The sequence below is a fragment of the Miscanthus floridulus genome, chromosome 13, assembly GCF_019320115.1.
Source record: "Miscanthus floridulus cultivar M001 chromosome 13, ASM1932011v1, whole genome shotgun sequence".
In the NCBI taxonomy this organism is placed as follows: Eukaryota; Viridiplantae; Streptophyta; class Magnoliopsida; order Poales; family Poaceae; genus Miscanthus; species Miscanthus floridulus.
This window is the reverse complement of record NC_089592.1, coordinates 78197371-78218238: the sequence shown is the minus strand read 5'-3', so window position 1 is coordinate 78218238 and position 20868 is coordinate 78197371. Positions and strand designations below refer to the sequence as shown.

At 44.9% G+C, this 20868-nt stretch overlaps 1 protein-coding gene, 1 non-coding gene and 1 pseudogene across 2 annotated transcripts; all 3 read left to right on the top strand.

The window, feature by feature from the left end:
* Window positions 1–1433: 1433 nt before the first annotated feature.
* LOC136501470 (CRS2-associated factor 1, chloroplastic-like) lies at window positions 1434–8787 on the top strand (annotated as a pseudogene).
* Window positions 8788–11109: 2322 nt separating this feature from the next.
* On the top strand, window positions 11110–13705 carry LOC136501546 (probable RNA methyltransferase At5g51130). Its single transcript, XM_066497063.1, has 8 exons — window positions 11110–11355; window positions 11802–11916; window positions 12081–12128; window positions 12234–12474; window positions 12581–12668; window positions 12759–12824; window positions 13164–13232; window positions 13320–13705. The coding sequence occupies exons 1-8, from the start codon at window positions 11161–11163 to the stop codon at window positions 13407–13409; spliced, it is 912 nt and encodes a 303-aa protein (XP_066353160.1). The 5' UTR covers window positions 11110–11160; the 3' UTR covers window positions 13410–13705.
* A 5200-nt stretch (window positions 13706–18905) lies between these two features.
* On the top strand, window positions 18906–18977 carry TRNAT-UGU (transfer RNA threonine (anticodon UGU)). Its single transcript has one exon. It is a non-coding gene; the product is annotated as a tRNA-Thr (tRNA).
* Window positions 18978–20868: the final 1891 nt, after the last annotated feature.

Sequence of the window (20868 nt, the reverse complement as noted above, 5' to 3'; positions counted from 1 at the left end):
CTTCACATTCGGAGGAAGAGACTATCACCTGACGAGCCAGCGGGTCAGGGAGATACTGAGGCTTCAGGAGCAGCCAGTCAGACTTCACGAGGTGTGCTATGGCCAGACAGCACCCCCCAGACGCCCTCATGGTGGTAATGTGCCCCTACTGACTTGGTTCATCACTGCTTCACCGAGCCTTTCGGCAAAGGATCACGCAGGAACCCCAGCGACCTAAATCCCACTGCTCGCATACTTGAGGCTATTATGAGGAGGACACTACTTCTTAGGATGGGATACAGAGAGGGCTTGACACTATACAGTTGTGGCTGATCAACTCTCTGATGCAGCAGACAATCTTTGATATCTAGGATCTTATTCTGTCAGAGATGAAGGACACTATAGCTGAGGGCTTCAGAGGACACATGCAGCTACCTTATGCTCACCAGATCACATTGCTTATCCACAGGGCAGTCACAGTGAGGCCGCCTGAGATGCTTGCTGAGTACAGTGGTGCCACCACAGAGTTTTCTGCCTATAACATGACACAAATGATCAGGCACAGTACACCTACAGCACCTAGTCAGCCGCGTCGACGTCCTGAGGTGCCAGAGTCTGCAGCCCAACAGGATGATATTATCAGGGGCATTGCAGCTACTGAGGAGGAGGAGCTTGCTCAGTAGGAAGCCAAGAAGAAAGACCAACCGCACTAACTATCGACATTGTAGATATGATTGTTTAAACCCAATTATTGACTTGCAGCTTACAGAGTTTAGTGATCGTTTCAATGCGGTAAACTCTCAGTTACTTACTTATATCGCTGCTTTCAATCCCAAGAATTCTTTTGAGGCATTCAAATCTAAGAGTCTAATGGAGTTGGCTAAGTCATATTCTGATGATTTCAACTCAACACAACTTAAGGATCTTGATCGAGAGCTTAATATTTACATTGATAATATGCGAGCTGATGAAAGATTTGCCGACTTGAACACTATTTCTGAGCTTGCTAGGTTGATGGTGGGTACAAAAAAACATTTGGCTTTTCCTTTAGTTTATCGGCTTCTCAAGCTAGTACTAGTTCTTCCTATCGCCACTGCATCGGTGGAGAGGTGCTTTTCAGCAATTAAAATTGTGAAGACAATACTGAGAAATCGTATTGGAGATGGATTTATGAATGATTGTATCATATGCTTCGTGGAACTAGAATTTCTATATGCAATTCCATTCAAATATGTGATAGTTCGCTTTTATAAGATGGAGGATTGTAGTCGTAGACGGAATCTGTAAGAGGTATCTACTCTTGTGAAACCTTATTTTGTCATAATATGCATTGTTATTTTAACAATTTAATGTTATGTATGGTATTATATTAGCGGACCCTATAAATTAGCACTTAGTACTTGGAGTACCGACCCCAGCAGCCATTTATCCTGGCTTCGCCCTGCAAACATTCCATGGCGACTGCCCCCTTGCCCTCTCGCTCCCTCCTGGCCCCAGCTCAGCAATCCCATCCACGGCTTCCCGCCTCCCTCCGCCTCTGCCTCTCCCACCACAAGCAACCTCCCAACCGGCCCCAAGCGCCCCCGACGCGCCGTCACTTCGCATCCGGCCTTCTCTGCAGCCGCGCGGGGTCATGCCAAGAAGATTCCCATCGCGGACACCGATGAGCCCGCCGCCGGAGTCCGCGTCACCGATCGTGGCCTCTCTTACCGCCTCGATGGCGCGCCATTCGAGTTTCAGTATAACTACACTGAGGCCCCACGCGCACGCCCCGTAGCGCTCCGTGAGGCCCCGTTCGGGCCCGAGGCCACGCCACGCCCGTGGACGGGAAGGAAGCCGCTGCCAAAGAGCCGCAAGGAGCTTCCGGAATTTGACTCGTTCGTACTGCCACCACCGGGCAAGAAGGGGGTGAAGCCCGTGCAGTCACCGGGGCCGTTCCTCGCCGGTATGGAGCCGAGGTACCAATCGGTGTCCAGGGAGGACATACTCGGGGAGCCTCTCACCAAGGAAGAGGTCTCCGAACTCGTGAAAGGAAGCCTCAAGTCCAAACGGCAACTCAATATGGGTGGGTTCCCTCTCTCGCTGTGGATTCAACTGTGTCGCCGGATTAAAATGTGGATTGTTGGTACATGTTGGCTTGCTGCAGGTAGGGATGGTTTGACACACAATATGTTGGAGAACATTCATTCACATTGGAAGAGGAAAAGAGTTTGCAAGATAAAGTGCATAGGTGTCTGCACGGTGATATGGATAATATCTGCCAGCAACTAGAGGTAGTTAGCTTCTTTCTCCTTCCTTTTGGTTCAGTTGTTTGTGTTAGTCCAGCTGCAGGAATAATGATTATCAATACACAAATCAAATGTATCTGATCAGATGGAGTTATGAAAGTAGAACAAGTAGTTTTCTATGATTAAGAAGGTTACCAGTAACATTCAGCTTTCCAAAGTTAACTATACTAGCATATCGGCATTGCTCTTTACAAGAAGCTTAACACATGTCATACCTTTTCTCTGGAAGATATAGGATTTGGAGTTGATGGGTACAGCCAATACAGAAATTCCGAATCCTTTTTCATGATGCCATTCGCATCTTTGGCCACCAAAATTGATCACACAGTTGAACACATCTACTTCTTAGATTGTATTTTTTTAATCGTCTTAGATTATTATTAGTTGAGCTGCATCAATAATGATATCAGTACACAAATAAAATGTAATCCAATCAAGGTGTGAAAACAAGTAAATAAGATACAAGTAAATTCCCAGAGAGGCATGCAAAACTCATACACCTACCTAACATTCTCTCATTCTTGAGACTTTGAGAGGCTCGTGTTTGCTCCTTGAAACAAATACATCATTCATACTTTTAGAAGTCATCTTAGTTAGATATAGTAACTACTGAACTTATTTCTGTGGTTGCATGTTTTCTCTCTTTTGACTGCATGTTTCTCTCTTTTGACAACTTTGTCATATACTTCAACAGGAAAAAATTGGAGGAAAAGTAATACACCGCCAAAGGGGTGTCATATTTCTTTTTCGTGGTAGAAACTACAATTACAGGACCCGCCCATGTTTTCCGCTTATGCTCTGGAAACCCGTTGCACCTGTGTACCCGCGCCTTGTCATGAAGGTCCCAGGTGGCTTAACTCCAGATGAGGCCACAGAAATGCGCACGAGAGGACGTCAGTTACCACCAATTTGCAAACTTGGTAAGGCTAGTTTCCTTTTTTCGGAGTATTGGTTCCTTTGAACTATTCTGCTTATGCTCTGGAAACCCGTTGCACCTGTGTACCCGTGCCTTGTCATGAAGGTCCCAGGTGGCTTAACTCCAGATGAGGCCACAGAAATGCGCACGAGAAGGTGTCAGTTACCACCAATTTGCAAACTTGGTAAGGCTAGTTTCCTTTTTTTGGAGTATTGGTTCCTTTGAACTATTCTGAATTTTGGATATACAGCATATTTCATGCGCCCCCTTGTTTCAGGGAGATCACTACCTAAATTTTGGCTTATACTGATGCTTAACTCATTGACAAGTATTTTGGCTAAATTTAAAACATGTTTTTGTTCAGATGCACCATTTCTTAAAAGCCTAAAAGTACCATATGATCATACACGATGTGTGCTGATTAAAAAAATGGAATATACAGATATGTTTTTTTTTTCTAAACACGCAGGAGATTTTGTGTTAAGAGAGAAAGAAAGACCAAAATAGTCAAGTACAATGACCTTACATGACCAAAGCATGCTTTTGACAAACACCTTACACAACCAAAGCAATGATCATCAGACAACATGTTACCTGACCAAAACAAAGACCGAACACTACCTTACATGGCTCTTCGACCAACACAATGCCTACATGGAAACCAATGATTCCAACTGACCTCAATATGAGATAGATCCCATTGGAAGTGGCCTGGCAACTAGGATCCTTGACTGCCAACCGAGGTGGACAGGTAGATGCTTCAAGGATCTTCAGATCCCATCCATCCTCCATCCGCCATGGCAACCTTGACGAGGAAATTCATTGATGGCTTCAAGGTGAGACCACAAATCCTTCGCACTAAGGAGGTCACAAGTGATGGAATTTCTTCAAACTGAACAACAATTCGTTGCACCTATGCCGACAGCGCGAAGGACAGGAGAATCAGTGATGGCGACTGAAGCCTGCGAGAGAGTATCCCTGCACTCCATCTCCCTGGAGCGTGGATGGCAATTTCCAGTTCTCGCAATCAAGCAGGTGCCTCATGGATGGATGGAGATGAAGGCGCAGCATCTGACAGAACTGTAGATGGCGAGGAATCAAGCGATGACACCTACTACAGCCTGACTGATTGGGGTGCTCTGGGAGGAGGACCTGCTGACATGACTGGCCATTCAACTTAGCACGTGTAAGACTGAGGCTGCATGTAATTGCGAGCTATGTGACCTTCACGCTTACAACAGAAATAGCTAGATGCATTCTTGCAGTTTGCAGCAAAGCGCTCACTACTCAACCAAAAGCAGCACTGGCCAATCAGATCAGCATGCACCGAGCTTGTGATTCAACTCTAAGAGTCCGGTGGCGGTGGAGAGATTTGGCATTGGTTTTGTGATGGCCGAGAGGCATGTTGTGGCAGGGATTGACGGGGATAGCTGTTGAAATATAAGTGAATTGCCCATCTTTTCCTATCAGCTTAAGTTTTTGGGTCGAGTTGGTTGGTGCATACAATTCAATATGGTATCTCAGCTGTTGAGTTCAAATCCTGGTGGGCTACAATTCAATATGGTATCTCAGCGAGATGTGTTGAGTTCAAATCCTCGTGGGCTGCAATTAAATAAAAATAATTGCAGCTGACTCCTATTTCCATGTTTGAAGCCTAAGGGAGCCTGCACGTGAGGGGGAGTGTTGAAGCATAAGCCTTTTCTTATCAACTTAAGTTTTTGGGTTGAACTGGTTGCACATGTAACTCAATAATAGATGACTAGGAGTGAGAAAGCAGCAGCTAGAACTGGAAAGAGATAAGCCTCTTCACAACTCCATTCCTTGAGGTGGCCACCGTCTCTGCGTTGCCTCACTGGCTCAGGTAATGAGGCTGACAACCTATTATGGAGAGCTACTGCAGTCCTGGTGGTAGTGGAGGGGGCTTTTACATTTTTACCATTATAAAGATTGGCACTGAAGGGCGGGCCTGGTGCAAGCGGTAGAGTCTTACCGCCTGTGACCGGAAGGTCCCGGGTTCGAGTCGCGGTCTCCTCGCATTGCACAGGCGAGGGTAAGGCTTGCCACTAACACCCTTTCCCAGACCCCGCACAGAGCAAGAGCTCTCTGCACTGGGTACGCCCTTTTATAAAGATTGGCACTCATCCGAATATCACTCTTAGAATGACACTTACAACTTTACCAGATGAGAGAAGTTTTAGTTTTAGATTTACCACATTTGCGCATGTGGCATGCCACGCTAGCTCGACACGCTGCCGCCTAGTCAGCGTGAGCACGTGAAATGTCGTTGCTACCCCTGCCTTGCTCCTCTCTCCATCCCCGATAGCTAGGTCCCGCGGCACCTGTCACTTCTAGGTGGACCCCACTCGTCAGCTTCGTCTTCCAGCTCCAGCACCTGGATGGGAGACAGCCAATCGGCCAATCTATCCAGCGGCAAGGACAGGAAGATAGGGAGTCACCACTCACGAGTCAAGACAAGACTCCAAAGGTGCTCACATGTCACAAGAAGGGAGCCAAGGAGGATAGTAGTGACTGGTGTCTAGCTCCGGACGGGCAGCCGGCGGACGCACAGGCGCACGCCGCACCCGCACAGCGGCCAGTGCGGACGCGCCACAGAGCTCGGAGCAGCACGGCGTGAGGAAGCCGAGGAGGAGGCGCGCGAGCAGCAGCTCTACCGCAGCCTCGCCGGTGCGGGCGCGAGCAGCTCCCCCGCGGCCTCGTCGGCACACGTGCGAGCAGCTCCCCCGCGGCCTCGTCTGCGCACGTGCGAGCAGCAGCTCCACCGCGGCCTCGCGGGCACGCATGCGAGCAACTCCGCCGCGGCCTCGCGAGCGCACGGAGAGGGAGGCTGAGGTGGTGGCTCACCCGCTGGGGAGCTCGCATGGGGAGCAGCTGCTCCGGCGAGCTGGGCGTGAAGGCCGTGCCGAGTCTGTGGTGCGTGCCACATCTAGGCGCTGGGTGATGGAGCTTCGGCGAGCTGTCTCCCATCCAGGTGCTGGAGCTGGAAGACGAAGCTGACGAGTGGGGTCCACCTGGAAGTGATAGGTGCCGCGGGACCCAGCTGTCGGGGATGGAGAGAGAGGAGCAAGACAGGGGTAGCAACGACATTTCACGTGCTCAGGCTGACTAGGCGACAACGTGTCGAGCTGGCGTGGCATGCCACATGCGCAAATGTGGTAAATCTAAAACTAAAACTTCTCTCATCTGGTAAAGTTGTAAGTGTCGTTCTAAGAGTAATATTCGGATGAGTGCCAATCTTTATAATGGTAAAAATGTAAAATCCCCGTAGTGGAGAGAGGCAACCGGCGACCAATTAGGGAGGGGCGGGTTGCCAAGAGCATCCTCCCTTTGTTGGTTTTTTGTGGGCCCTTGAATTGTGCACACATGGGGATCTGGCAAGATTTTAGGGGACCTGGGTGCCTGGCACTAGCCTATTTGCCACCTAGGTGGCCCCCAATGGCTCCCTGTCATGTTGAGAGAGAGCGGTGAACATTTGATAGCTGTCATGTACTCTTGGTTCCTCCTGGTTTTCTGAAGTTCTTTCATGCTGTGCATATTATATTTATATCCAACTGCAACATAGCACATTTGTATGCAATGTGTCGTTCAGTAATTGTACTTTTACAACTCTTTGTACACTCATTAACTTGTCCAATTTTATATAGGGAAAAATGGTGTTTATGCCAACCTTGTGAAGCAAGTCAGAGAAGCATTTGAAGCATGTGATCTTGTCCGTGTTGATTGCTCAGGTCTTAACAAAAGTGATTGCAGAAAAATTGGAGCTAAACTAAAGGTTTGATAAATCTTGAAGAATGTTCTTTAGTCATGGATTATTTTGTTCAGAAGTTGATGAGCTCTACCTTCACAGGATCTAGTTCCCTGGAGAGGAAGTGATTGGAAATCATCTCTTCCTCCATTAGAAGAAAATAGTTTTGAGGTGACAAAGGTGCAAGAAAGTTTAAGTGGCAAAGAATCTAATGAAAAGGTTACACATTCAGGAAATGTTCTGACCCAGATTGAGTTGGTCAGTGTTGCAACATCTCACAAGAACTGCAACTTGGGTTAAGGTCAAGAAAAATTTAAAGATTCCATTGCCAGTGATACGGTACTGAATTCTGCAAAGGAAGTTCCTGCATTGTTCCATTCTACAGGTATATCTAGAACTGAACCCTCAGCAGACACTCCATTGGAATATTCACCATTAAAGCCAGTATGTGATATTATGGATCCATCCCTGAAGTGCCAAAGTATCCCAACAAACAACAGTGAAAATAGAGGTCTGGTAGAGAAGTCAGAACATTGTCCAGATGATTATAATTTGGAGACAAAGAGGAAAAGAAACGATGGTATAAAAGGTAGTGGTTCTAAAGTTCCATCCTATATAGAGGGATTGTTATGTCTTCTGGAGCAGGCCATTGACAGTGGCAGGGCACTTGTTCTGAGTGAAGATGAGCTTGTTGATTCAGACCTGATCTATGAAAAGTCTGTTGCTTTTACAGAGTCAATTCCGTGAAGACTGGTTTTCGAGCATACTCAAAGGAAGTCCAGTGCCAGGAGAAATGGGCCAGACAATCATGCAAGAATTAAAAAACATCTTGTAGAAAATAAACTGTCCAGCAGTCATGTTGAAAAGAAATGTATCGCTAATGGAGGATCGGCAATGCAGACAAATGACCATGCACAAGAGTTTCTATCTGATGTTGTTCCTCAAGGTTTCTTTCAAAAAAAAAATGTTGTTCCTCAAGGTACCTTAAGAGTAGATGAACTAGCAAAGTTACTGGCTTAAGAGGTGATTGTTCTTTTATCAGCCATAAAGACCGGTATCAACATCCTTCGCTTCATGTGCAAAATTTGCATGTACTCTGAGTTTGGTTAAAACAGGTCTCAGGTCTGCTGCGTCGTGGTGAGTGCTTTTTAACCTTAAAATACTGCACTATAATCCTGTGCGATGTAGAGCCATATGCATTGGTCGATGCAGAAGCTGGGATATTAATATATTCCCTTTTCTAAAAAAAATAATAATGTGTGATGTACAAACCACCTTCAGAATATGTATTCAGTCTGATTTGTCAGTTGTCACCATGATTGGCCACTGATTATCGAGAGAACCATCACATAAAGACGTCTTGGGCGAAATGGCAAGCCGAGCTGTTGCAAAAAGGCATTGAAAAGTTACTCTGGCTGAGTCGCTGAGATAAACAGAGCTACAATGACTGAGACAAGACAAAGATGTTGAAGTTTTGACTCATTGCCCCTTTCAACTTTACAACAATACAACTCAGCTGACTTGTGATAAACAGATGCGGGATTTTTCAGAAACAGATGTGGTGACTGTTGGGCGTTGTACTTCTCAATGGTCTCTTGTAGGAACAAGAATGGTCTTCTGTAGGAACTTGTGGAAATGTCAAACAAAGCGACTTTCACTTGAGTAGTTGTGGCATGTTTGAAATTTTGATGTCGTGCAAGAATTTTGTAAAGAACAGGGGTTCACATTTACATTGAGTTGTATACACGATTATATTAAACATGGCTTTTACAATGGCAGGGATATGATCATGGTGGCCATAATTTATTATCTTTCTTACTTAAAATTGGAAGTGTACTCTTCCAGACAGTCCCACACGCTGTTGGATTCTTGGAGATAATGTCCAAATCAATCTGGAGATTGTATCCACTATAGCTCATCAAAAAGTAGCGTACATGATAGAGAGACGTTGAGGTCGTTTGCAAGTTTGATCAAGCTTTATCATCTTGAATGGAGATCGTTTACAAGTTTTATCGACCTTTATCATCTTGTATGGTCCTTTCCAACTTAAAAACCACTTGCTGAGCTTGTTTTTCTTTGTCCTGAAAGACAATAATCTTCCAAACTAGATCACCAACTTGAAACTATTTGCTTCTTACCTTTTGTTTAAAGATTTGGCAACACAAGTTTTGTCCTAGATCTCCCTCAAAACCTGGCCATTGGCCTGAGCATAATATTTGAGATAAATTGAGGAATTTAATTCTAGAGGATTTGGCAAATTGATGCACCTCTTTCGCAACAAAAGAAGTACATTGATTTGTAGTTAAAGTTGGAAGTATGTTGAATATATGAATAATATGTTCAGTAATAAATTCAAATACCTCATGCGTCATGTTCTTCAAAAGCCTACCTCAACTGGGTCAGCGGAAATAAAGCAAGGCCAGTGACCAGCGCAGGGCATGCCGACCTGTGACCAGCGCAGGGTATGACGACATGGTTGATATTTATGTACCTGGATCATGGTTTTGTATGGCTGGTAGTTTGTCCATTAGTCTGTCTGGGATAGCACTTTAGTCAATTTGGTAAGATTGATTAAATTGATTAAAGTGCTATCCCACACATGTGGTTAAGGAATCCAGCATGTCCCTATTACTTACTACAATTTACAGCCACGATAGCTTTTTAATCTTGCTTTGCTTGCCTTTCCTATGACACTCAGGATGTACCTTGCTATTCCTGTCCCTAATCAAAACTACAGCCCGGTTGTAATAAATTCCTTAAGTGCCCTGTTAAGTTCCAATGACATTTTACTTCATGCAGCTCTATTGATCCCAGTACCATTGTTACATCAATATTGGAGACCGTGAATTCAAAGATGTTCACTGTTTACACCACCATTTTAAGTTGATGTTCTAACTCCAGACATAATAGCCTGCCCGCGGTGAAGCGCGGGTGCTGTCTAGTTTATACAATGTTGAGAAGACAAAACAGTTCTAGCTTGGTTCCAAGCTAACCGAACGGACCCTATCATATTTTTAACTAAAAAAAGATGAAACTTTTTTTAAAATCACATTTAACCCGGACATGAAAGTAATTTAATCGATTTTGGAAGCTGAAGGTTAAAATGTCAAATTTTAAAGTTCGAATAGGAACAATTTATCAGGAAGATAAAAGACAGTATTCCGGTCTCGGCCAGGCCCGCCACGACACAAACCGCCCTACACCGCCACTGACCTGGCTCCTGGCCCTTTCTCAGCCCGGCGCCGCAACGCAAAACCTCGCGAGGGTTTTCACCGCCATCGTGCAGCTCCCCTCGTTTCAATTCGAACAGCAAAACTCCCTTTGCAGTCGTGGAACTATCACAACCGGCCAGAGCAGTGCCGGCCCTAGGGGTAGGGCACGAGGTGCGACGGCTGAGGGCCCAAGCGGAGGAGGGGCCAAAGCCAGGTATATAAACCCCCAGGTCCTATAGTCCATTAGACATTAGCAAACTAATGAGAAGAGAGACATATAACTGACCAGGCGACCCAAAAAGACAACATTGACATTTCTTTTATAGTTTCCTTTTCCCACGGCCCTCGGATAGAAAGGAGGTGAAGAGTCACGCTGCACACAACACACTCTGATCGTGAGTTCGCGACGTGCGCCTTACACACGTGGAGCTGGCGAGCCACGCCGCCACGAAGAGTTAGACTACCGGAGACACGGACATGGCGCACGAGGACGGCGACCAGGCAGGGCTCCACGACAACGACGTCTTGATAAATGCGATCACCGATCAGTTGTTTAGGCCCAAGGTATTTTTTTTCTTTTTATTTTTAATCAAAATTAATTATTTATATAGTATTCCAGACTTCTAGTACTTTGTACACATATAGTCATATTTTTCTTCTAATTTAGGTGTTAGAATTTTAGAATGTTATCTAAGAAACATTTGTTATGGGCGAGAAAAGAAAACAAATATATTGATTTTTTAATCTACATTGCTCCTCGATAATTATCATATATCTACAAATATATTGCACTGTTGCTCGATAATTATCAGACATGTTAAATTAAAAATATGTTATTAAATTTGCTTTCATTTTACAATTAAAATTAATATCTATATATTATAAGATTTTATATATATTTAAGAGGGGCAGTTGCAACGACATCGCCACGTGCCCTTAAAATCAGCGGCACTGGACCACAGCGCGACTGCGGCGGCGAGGGAACAAATACCTTCTCGGAGCATGGCCACCTCTACCGAGCCGGAGGGCGCGTCGCCCGCGGCTAAGGGGAAAGGAGAGGCCAACAGGAAGGGGAGCAGCGAACAGGGAGAGGGGGGCCAGGGAGGCGCAGGTAGCAGCTGCGGCGGCGGCTGCCAGAAGCGGAAGAAGAAGGTGGTCTTCATCTACGGCAACTACAAGAACTACTACGGCTACCGGGTGAGCGCGAAACCGCTTCCGTTTGTGCTTTTCCCTAGAACTGCTACTCTCCAATCAGTGTTCACGCGCGGTCGCCAGCTGTTCGACGATATGCCTCACAGTAGGTTCAGGTGTTCGTGGGGTTTGGGTATTTCGGTTCAATTGGGTTGTTTTGGATTGACCCATGACCCAGAGAAAGTTAAACTTACATGATTACATCCCTAAGCGCGTGACTAGAGATGGACAGATGGTTCACGGGGATGAAAGCACTGGTACTGGCCTGTGGACTGAGTGTTGTTGGCCGGACTACTGTGCAGGGATGAGTAGATGGAGCTCTTTTACATGTAACTCCTAACCTCGGATTTTTCAATATTTTATTCCGTAATAGCATGCCGAAATGCTATTAGGGTGGGAGGGGATTTAACATTTTCCAGCTGATATAAATTATAACTTCAATAATTCTACAGATTGACCGTAATGTTGGTGAAGATCCTCGCCTCGAGGCGTTCAAGAAGCAGTGGTTTGAAAACAAGGATTGTCTCGATATTGGATGCAACCAGGGTTTGGTAACGATTGGCTTAGGTAACCTTTTGATTTTGCCATTTTGGGGTATAAACTCTTGATTTCATTCGCTACATTCTTATATAGCATGCTTATAGGTGCTATGTAGTTCTTGTAGACAAATGTCTCAATCCCCAAGATGAGGTCATTAGGTTTCTCACGTTTGTTTTCTTAATCTTGTGCAGCCATGAAATTTAATTGTCGAAGCATTCTTGGAGTTGATATTGATTCAGGTTTTTAATCCCCCCTAATAAACTCCTGTTGCGTGTCGAATCTCCTCTCATGTTCTGTCGTTGAATATTACTTGAATCGAATTCATTTTTATCTTTCCCTGTTAGGTTTGATCGAGACTGCTAAGTGGAACCTACGAAGGATAATGCAGCAGGATAAGGTGGCTAAAAAAAACGTGAAAGCTCAGGAATTGTCAGATTCTCCTTCTCAGAGCTCTCCAGGAGAAGTGGCATCTGAATTATCAAATGGGAACAGGCACCAAGATCTTTTTAAAATTCTCTCTTTTCGACGTGAAAATTTTGTAGAGAGTATGGATGGATGTTCAGAACAGTATGACACCATACTCTGGTAAGTTACAGAGTAACGATGGCGATCTCTCAAGAATTGAAGTTTTCTTTGTACTGTTCTTTCCCACAGTGCCACTAGCTTATTTTTTAATTTTTTTATGATGTAGTTTGAGTGTGACAAAATGGATCCACCTGAACTGGGGTGATGATGGCCTAGTTACTTTGTTCGTGAAGATCTGGAGGCTTCTTAGACCGGTATCTATGCCTCTCTATTTCCTGGTCTTCTAAATTGCACATAGACGGTAAGAGGATAATTACATATTTTTCCCACATGTAATTTTGCAGGGAGGTGTTTTTATCATGGAGCCTCAACCATGGAGTTCATATAAGAATAACAGATTAGTTTCAGAGGTTGGTTCTTTTTGTTCAGATTATGTGACCAGCTAACCCTTCTTGATATTTTTCTTTACACTGCATTGAAACGGGTAATGTTAGTTGTTTCTTAGAAGGAAGTTGTTTGTGAAAATCTTGCTGCACTTTCCATTAATTAGGCTAAAAGTGACTCTTGACAAGCCTATGTTCTTAGCTGCTGAACTCTTGATCCTAAGCTCAAGTGAACATACCATAAATGATCAAAATCCTCTGCCAAATTTAATACAAATTCTTGATTCTTTCATGTTGTAGACCTTTCAATTTCCCTGAGCGTGATAAACCTGCAATTCTTACTACCTTTTCCCTACCTGTTTTCAGGTTGCCAAAGAGAACTTCAACACCATCTGTATATACCCAGAGACATTTCGGGAGATTCTTCTAGACAAGGTATTTTATTTGGGCTGCCAGCTCAAAGTTTTGTTCTTGACCCTTTCAGCAGAATTTCAGTAAACAATGCAGTGTTTGTGCTGCCAGATTGGATTTAGGTCGGTAGAGTTGATTGCGGACAGATTTGTGGGTACCGTCACTGGTTTCAACCGCCCAATAGAAGTTTACCACAAATGATGAAACTGGGTCAAGGATTGTGGCATCCCTGCCCAAGTGCACACTCCCTGACCAAATGATTGTGTTGAGCTTTGAAATGCTCGCTGACTGACTGGGTACAAGTACAACAATGAAGGCCTTGCATTTGCAAAAGAGAGTATCAGATGTCAAAAGATCAAGATGGAAGAGTGGTGGTAGGATGTTGTGTTCTCTAGATGGAAATGTTGGGAATTTTGTCAATGGTTTTGTTCTTGTATAAAAATGGATAATGGACACCGTACCCTGAAAGGGAAAAAAGAGGCCTCCATGAATATCAATTTTGCCTGCTATGAACATCGTGATTGCTCTTGCATATTGTTTGCTGCTTATATATGATCATGATTTTAGGGAATTAAACCCAGTCAGCATAGCTAAATAGTAAATACCAACAAGCATTTTACAGCATCCTGATGACAAAGCATCTCGAGTTAAGCAAACTTCCAAAAGAACACGTAATCCCACGCTCCCAGCTACAAAACAGAAACTCAACTAAAGACCGATCACACAGAGTTCTTGAAGCCCATCCATCTTGGACAGATCCAACCCTCCCAACTCGCATCTGAACACAGGAGCGCTTGAGGTTAGTTTTAGCGAGCGAAGAGTGTCGTACTTGCTTAATTCTTAATAATATAATAATTTCTTAATTTGAGCGAACGAAGTCAAATGAAAGAGTCTACTTGCTGGTGCTGGCAATGACAAATGCCTTGTGTAGAGTTCAGGTGCTTATTTGTGTGTGTGTGCAGTGGAAGTGCCTTCTTTATGATGGCTTTATGTGCTGAAGGTTGCTGCTGCACCATCAGTACTTCAGTAGTTCAGTACAGCTGAAGAGAATCCCCAGTTCACCGGTCACTTGTAGTTCAAGCTTAAGCTGGATGGACCCCCACTCTTAAAGGCATTAGATACATCATACATCCATCAGGGTCAGGGTGGATTTGGGGTGACTAATGTGAATGTCATGAGTTTAAGTCCCCTAGTTTTTTTTGGAAGTTAAAATGCATCCTCATTTTTTCTTTTTTTTTTGTCTTTTTTCTTTTGAAACCTACTATTGCTTGAAAAAGCAGAACACAACATTTCCTACAGAGCTTACAGTTTCTTGTGAAAGAGGATGAGCATGTGCACAAGTAGGTCGCCCAGCTGGTTGAAGAGAATTCGCAGATGGCTCTTGCTTTCGCGATCTGGAAATTAGTTTGCTTGTTTTTTTGGATATGGAACTAGATCTGATCTGCGTTAGTTCTGATAAAATCAGATGACACTTCATCGAATAGTTTGTTATAGGGTCGATGACTAAATTCAGCAGCTTAATACTCCTTCCGTTTTAAATAGTAACTCGTTCTAGTTTTTTTACCTAGCTGCACCTAGATAATTTGGAATGGAAGGAGTATTTGAGATTTTAGTAGAACCTTTAGTATTTTAGCTAAATTAATTTTCTGTAATAAAATATTTGTTAAGCTTGAAAGTTATCTATGCACCCATGGTTCAGGCATGAGTAGTTCTCGGCTAGTTTATTTTTAATTTAATTGTTGGCCTCATCCAGCCTCTGCTAGCTCTTTCTCCAATTTTTTCCCCCAATTTCGTACTTTCAGTTAACTTTAGCTTTTGAATGTTCTCTTCTTTGTGGTTCCAACATGCTAATTTGTCCATTAGACCGTCTGTTGCAGCACAATGATGAATCGGAGATGGTGCAAGCAAGAACTTGTTGGTCTGAATGTATGATTAAGTGACTATAAAGCAGCAACCTTTTGATTTGATTCAGAAGCAGCTGTTGAATCTGAAAAACGTAAGACTTGCTGCTATTATAGTTACAGATTTCCTTACCCACGGCTCCATAGCTCCAAAAATGCATATAATTTGATAATTTACGCTCTTCATTACAAATGCATACATGTTTGTTTCTCTCTTTACGTTCCTAATAGTAAAAAAGGGCGTACCCAGTGCAGAAAGCCCCCGATCTGTGCGGGGTCCGGGGAAGGGTGTTAGTGGCAAGCCTTACCCTCGTCTGTGCAATGCGAGGAGACCGCGACTCGAACCCAGGACCTTCCGGTCACAGACGGTAAGACTCTACCGCTTGCACTAGACCCACCCTTCACGTTCCTAATAGTAATGCATCGAAATTAAGTTCGAATTAGCTACTCCGTGCATATTTAGCATGTCAGTTAAACAGCAAAGTGCCATGGTAATTATAAAGAACAGTGAACACTTTGTTTGATTTCTTCAGCATTTCATATACGAGCTATCAACAGCTCTGTGTTTGCTTCAGTTCAAGCCTAACTCTGTATTCAAAGTTTGTAGCCCTGTCGGCTAAGATTAAGACTACCTTCATGACCAATATTCTGCATTAATATATCTCACACATCATTACACATTTGATTTGTGTCTTATAAATTTTGGCAGGGTTGATTCAACTTGATTGTTGCTTCTCGTCCGTCTTCTCCTCTCCGATCCGGCGCTTGCGATTCTTCCCTCTCGACGCACTTGACTGGCGGCTGCGCCATCTCCTCTACAACCTTCTCCTCTTTTACCTTGTCGGAACGGAGGACTCTCAGGGACGGCGGCGGCCTGGCCTGGCGCTTCTGCGGCCGGGCAGTTGCCAGGACCGCCGCCCAGCAGCACGCCGTGGTAGTATCGGTCGTGATGCGGCCAGCCAAGCGCTCGGTGACGACCCACTCCAGCACCTTCTGGGTGCGCCGACTAACGAGGCCGCACATCTCCTCCTCCGCCTCCATGCCCCCCTCCTCCTCCTGGACGACCGGCTGCGGCAGCAAATCCAGTCTCTTCGCCATACCCCCGTCGCCCGTCGCCCGTCGCCCGTCGCCGTCGGCCCTCCCCACCTTTCTTTTCTTTTTCTTTTTCTTTTTCTTTTCTTCGGTGTCTGAAACCTGATTTTATATTTATAATATAGCCCTGTGCTTCACTGGAAAAAGAAAAACAAGTCGAAATATTAAAAAAACATCGACTGAAAAAACAAGCTGTAAAAAATAGATTATGACCATAGCGGTGGGCTGGGCCTCATCTCCGGAGCTCATCCAAATCAAACACGTCTATGCTCCTCCGTTGCTCAAAAAAAGAAAAAGTCTATGCTCCTCCGACTCGGAGTTTACCCTGCTGGTGGGCTATTTTCTCTCTTTCTTTTTTTCTGGACAGCAACCTGTTTCCTTTTATTACACTACTAGTATAATATTCCCTTTGTTCTAAAATACCCTCCCTTCCAAAACAAGTGATGTTTTAGGTTTGTATTAAGTCAAATAATTTTAAATTTGACCAGATTTAGTTAAACTTTAAATAGTTTGACTAAGGACAATCCTAAAACATCATTTATTCTCGGACGAAGGGAATATAAGGCATTGAAATATTTTTCCCCTAAATTACAAAGTATTCTAGGTCAATCCTAATTATATGTACTAGCAAACATGCTCGTGCATTGCAACGGAGTTGCGTGACCATCTGAACGACTCGTGGCTTAGACATTTATGCAATGGCCGCGTCATTTGTTTCAATATGTATTGAAAGATGCGTGCGGGTAAAAGACCGCGACCGAAAGCACAATATCCAGCGTTGGAAGAGGCGAGCGGGTGTGTAGCCAAGCGATGTTGAGCAAGTGGGCCGTGTGATCGGACCGAAATAGGATGGACCATACGAAAAAAATAGTAAAGAAATTTTGGCTTTTCACGATTTTATAGGTCTTCATTTCAAATTTATTTTGATTTTTCAAAACTGAACTGATTTGATTACTTTCATAAAAATAGAAAAGCTAATAGCAGCTTTTTCATCGGAAACCCTGGATTCGATATAATTATGATCTGACCTTTTACTATTAAACTCTCTCATAAGTTTACCAATAACCCCCTGGATTTTACTCATTTCCCATCCGCAACCCCTTATCTATTCCTCACGCACGAACAGAGCACCGAGCAGCGGAGACCCTGTACTACGTGTATGCGCATATCTAGTGGACGGAGGTGTGGCCCGGGGTGCACCATGGCATGGCTAGCCACGGGCGACGACCATGGCCGCGCAGTTCACCGCCGTGGCGACGGTGTTCCGGCCAAATAGGACACGGGACGGACGGTCGAGACTGGCAAGGCGGCGTCACGTCATCGCCGGCCCTGTCTCCGGCCGAGGCCGCGAGCGCGTCGAGTTCGTGAGGCTAAGGGAGGGCCATGACACAATTTAATTTGAACGAGATCGAGGAACGGGGCTTACCCCAAATAGTGCTCTGTTTCAACGGGGAGATGACCGGCGGCGGCGGAAACCCAAAATACCGGCCACGCCGAGATCAGCCAGGACTGGACTGCCATGTCTTAGGTGCCCACCTAACCATGATCTTGATCAGTAGTAGAATTATCAAAATTTTGATTATGATCAAATTTGAACAATATAATCAAATTTGAATTAACATCCTTCCAAAAGGAGTTTTCCAAGCAGCCAACACAGACATACTGTCGGCTCTATATCTTAGGCGCTGAATGTTGTTGCTCAGTGCTGCACGTTCAGTACAGCTGAAGAGAATCTTCAGTTCACCACCGGTCACTTGTAGCTCAAGCTTAAGCTGACCCCATTCCCAAAGGCATTCAGAAAAAAGCCAGTGCTCATCAGTCGTTGTCTGAAGATGCAACGACATTCTCGGAACTCCAAGGAAGGTACCGGTGCAGCTAGCACCAGTCTCTATCCTCTCCAGTACCAGAAGGCTCCGCGCCAAGCAACGAATCCATGCACTCCTCTATTCGCCACATCCCCAAATGTACATCAAAGGCAGCAGCGATGGCGCTGCAAAAATATATATAAACAAAACTACGAGCTCTCAGCTCTGCTGTGCTGTGCACCTCAGCACATTCAGGTGAGCCGATTAAGCCCTCTGCTCTGTGTGCCAACAGCTTGAACCACTGCACAATGGTGTGCCTGAGCTTCAGCTCCAGCGGCTGCCAGGACGCCCACCCGTCGGCGCTGGACTACTTCCTGGCCGTGCTCATCATGTTCACCGCCGTCGTCGCGGCGCGGCTGCTCGCCAGCGCCGTGGCGCGGTGCCTCTGCGGCGACGGACCCGACGCGCACCACCACCACGAGCATCACCACCACAGCCCGGACGCCACCACCGACGTGGACGAGGACGTGGAGCTGCCGTGGGGCGGCGCCGGGCTGGCCATCTTCGGGCAACCCGGCATGGACGTCCCGCCGCCGCTGAGGCGGAACGACCAGGGGTGGCACTGGCACGGCATGCTGGCGCCGCCGGTCTCCCCCGGGACGGCGGAGCGCGTGTGACACGTCGCTCACGGCTCACCCCAGCCCACAGCGTCTCGGCTGCTAAAGCCGTGACGCTGTGTAGTAGTAGCAGCGACTGTCGTCGACGTCTATGATGATGATACTATTGACCTATTGTCAGTCTAATTATATTATTACTCTGTTCTGGTGCTTTTGTAATCCAATCCTGGAAATAGTTAATAAAAGAAATAATATATAATTTATTGCCAACTTTATACAAAAGCCCCTATAGCTCAGTGGTAGAGCGTCAGTCTTGTAAACTGAAGGTCCGTAGTTCGATCCTGCGTGGGGGCAATTTTTTGCTTTCCGAGATTTACCATTCTTTTCCCTATTTTTTGCTTTCCGAGATTTACCATGAAACATGAAATGTCTGCACAACTTTTCTAGCTTTTTTCACACAATCAATTTCGAAATACAACTAAAACTGGCTTCAGAGCATTCCTGCGGAAATTGCGCCGAGTACATATCTTAAATCCTATAACTTTATGAATTCTTTTGTTTTCCGAGGATATGAATTCTGATTCTTTTGATCCAATCTGACCTTATTTTTTACACGAGTACTTCATCAATTTTCATAACGAATGATGTCTTTGCCATAGAAATAGTGAGATAGCCATAGAGATAGTAGCCGACATTTTAATTAACAAGTTTTATGAAAACATGGCATGTAAATAAAAACAAGGACGTGGCTAAAAAAACGGCCACGCGCGTGGTTGTCAACCTTGTGCGCCCCCTTCTCCTTTCTTCCTCCTCGTCGGCGGCCGTGCTCTAATCTTCACCCTCGCCCCGTTGTCGCCCCATGCCTTGTCGCGATGCGCTAGGGCTTGGCCAGAGCCACAGCCGTAGAGCTCCGACCAAGCCCTCGCGCACCCGCGGTGGCCTCCTTTCCCCTCCCTCCCGTCGCTGCCATGACCTCCTTCTCCCCTAGCTCCGCCACTGTGACACCCCCGACCTGACTAGGCCGCCTCCACTGCCGTCAGGGCCCCTAACCGTGCTCTAGCCATCCCCACTGCCTAGCCGGCCTTCCTCCCCTCAAACCTTCCCTTTCTAAGCCTGTAAGAGTTGTAGAAGATGAGAGGGAGAGCTCGCCGGAACCTGACTCTTGGATCTAGGAGGAGGACATATATACCTCGCTGGATCCGCTCGAATCCTCCATGCCACCACTCTGGATCTGCTCGTCGGAGCTGCGCAGGAGGTCGCCGGAGAGAGAGAGAGAGAGAGAGAGAGAGAGAGAGAGAGAGAGAGAGAGAGAGAGGAGTCCATGCCACCGCCGGATATGCTCGCGCTCCAGTTTGGGAAGAGGCGACCGGAGATGAGAGAGAGGTGGGCGTGCGCGTGGGGAGAGACCGAGCGAGATCGAGAGAGGGGAGTAGTGTAGGTGTGGGGGGCATTAATTAAACACCCGCACGTGTGTGAATAATTCATTGCCTAAAAACAGTTATATATTGTATAAAATAAATTTTTAGACAAAAAAATGTTGTATTTCCTGCAATAACAAATATAAGCCCCTTAGGACATCGATATAGTCTCGAATATGACACTTTGAATAGCAATATTTATAGAAAAGTATTACCTTGGATGGAGAGTGGTATGTATTACATGAAAGTTTTCATAATGAATCTAACGATGTCAGTTTTTTATTGTCAATCTTTGTAATAAAAATTAAAAGAGAAAAATTCACGGACAGTCCTTCAGGTTGGCAAGGGGTGCCATCTAGATCCCTCTACTTTCAAAATGCTAACTAAAAGAGGAAAATTCACGAATGGTCCTTCAAGTTTATTTGAAGTTGTTTAGTGTCCCAAATATATGTTCTAAGTTAACTTAGAACACATATTTGAGATACTAAATGAGTTCAAATAATATTTTTTTCAACTACAAAGTTGTAGATTATATTTAGAACTATAACTTTCATATACACCATGTCAACATCCGAGCTTTTTTTGTTAATTTTTAAATTTCAAATTTTAAAATATGTAAACTTACAATAGTATTTTAGGACCCTAAACAGTTTCAATTCAAAAACTTTTCAACTGCAAAGTTGTAGATCCTGTCGAGGGCTACAATTTTAATATAAAGTTTGTCTTCATCCGAGCTTATATGAAAAACTTATGAATTATTTTCTAAAAAATTAGTGTGCCACATCAGCAGAATAATAAAAATAAACAGAAATATAACCAACTGACAT

Coding starts and splice junctions, on each gene's coding strand:
- LOC136501546 (XM_066497063.1), top strand. CDS start 11,161: ATGGCCACCTCTACCGAGCCGGAGGGCGCGTCGCCCGCGGCTAAGGGG. Junction 11,917..12,080: donor TTTGGTAACGATTGGCTTAG/GTAACCTTTTGA, acceptor AATCTTGTGCAG/CCATGAAATTTAATTGTCGA. Junction 12,475..12,580: donor CAGTATGACACCATACTCTG/GTAAGTTACAGA, acceptor TTTATGATGTAG/TTTGAGTGTGACAAAATGGA.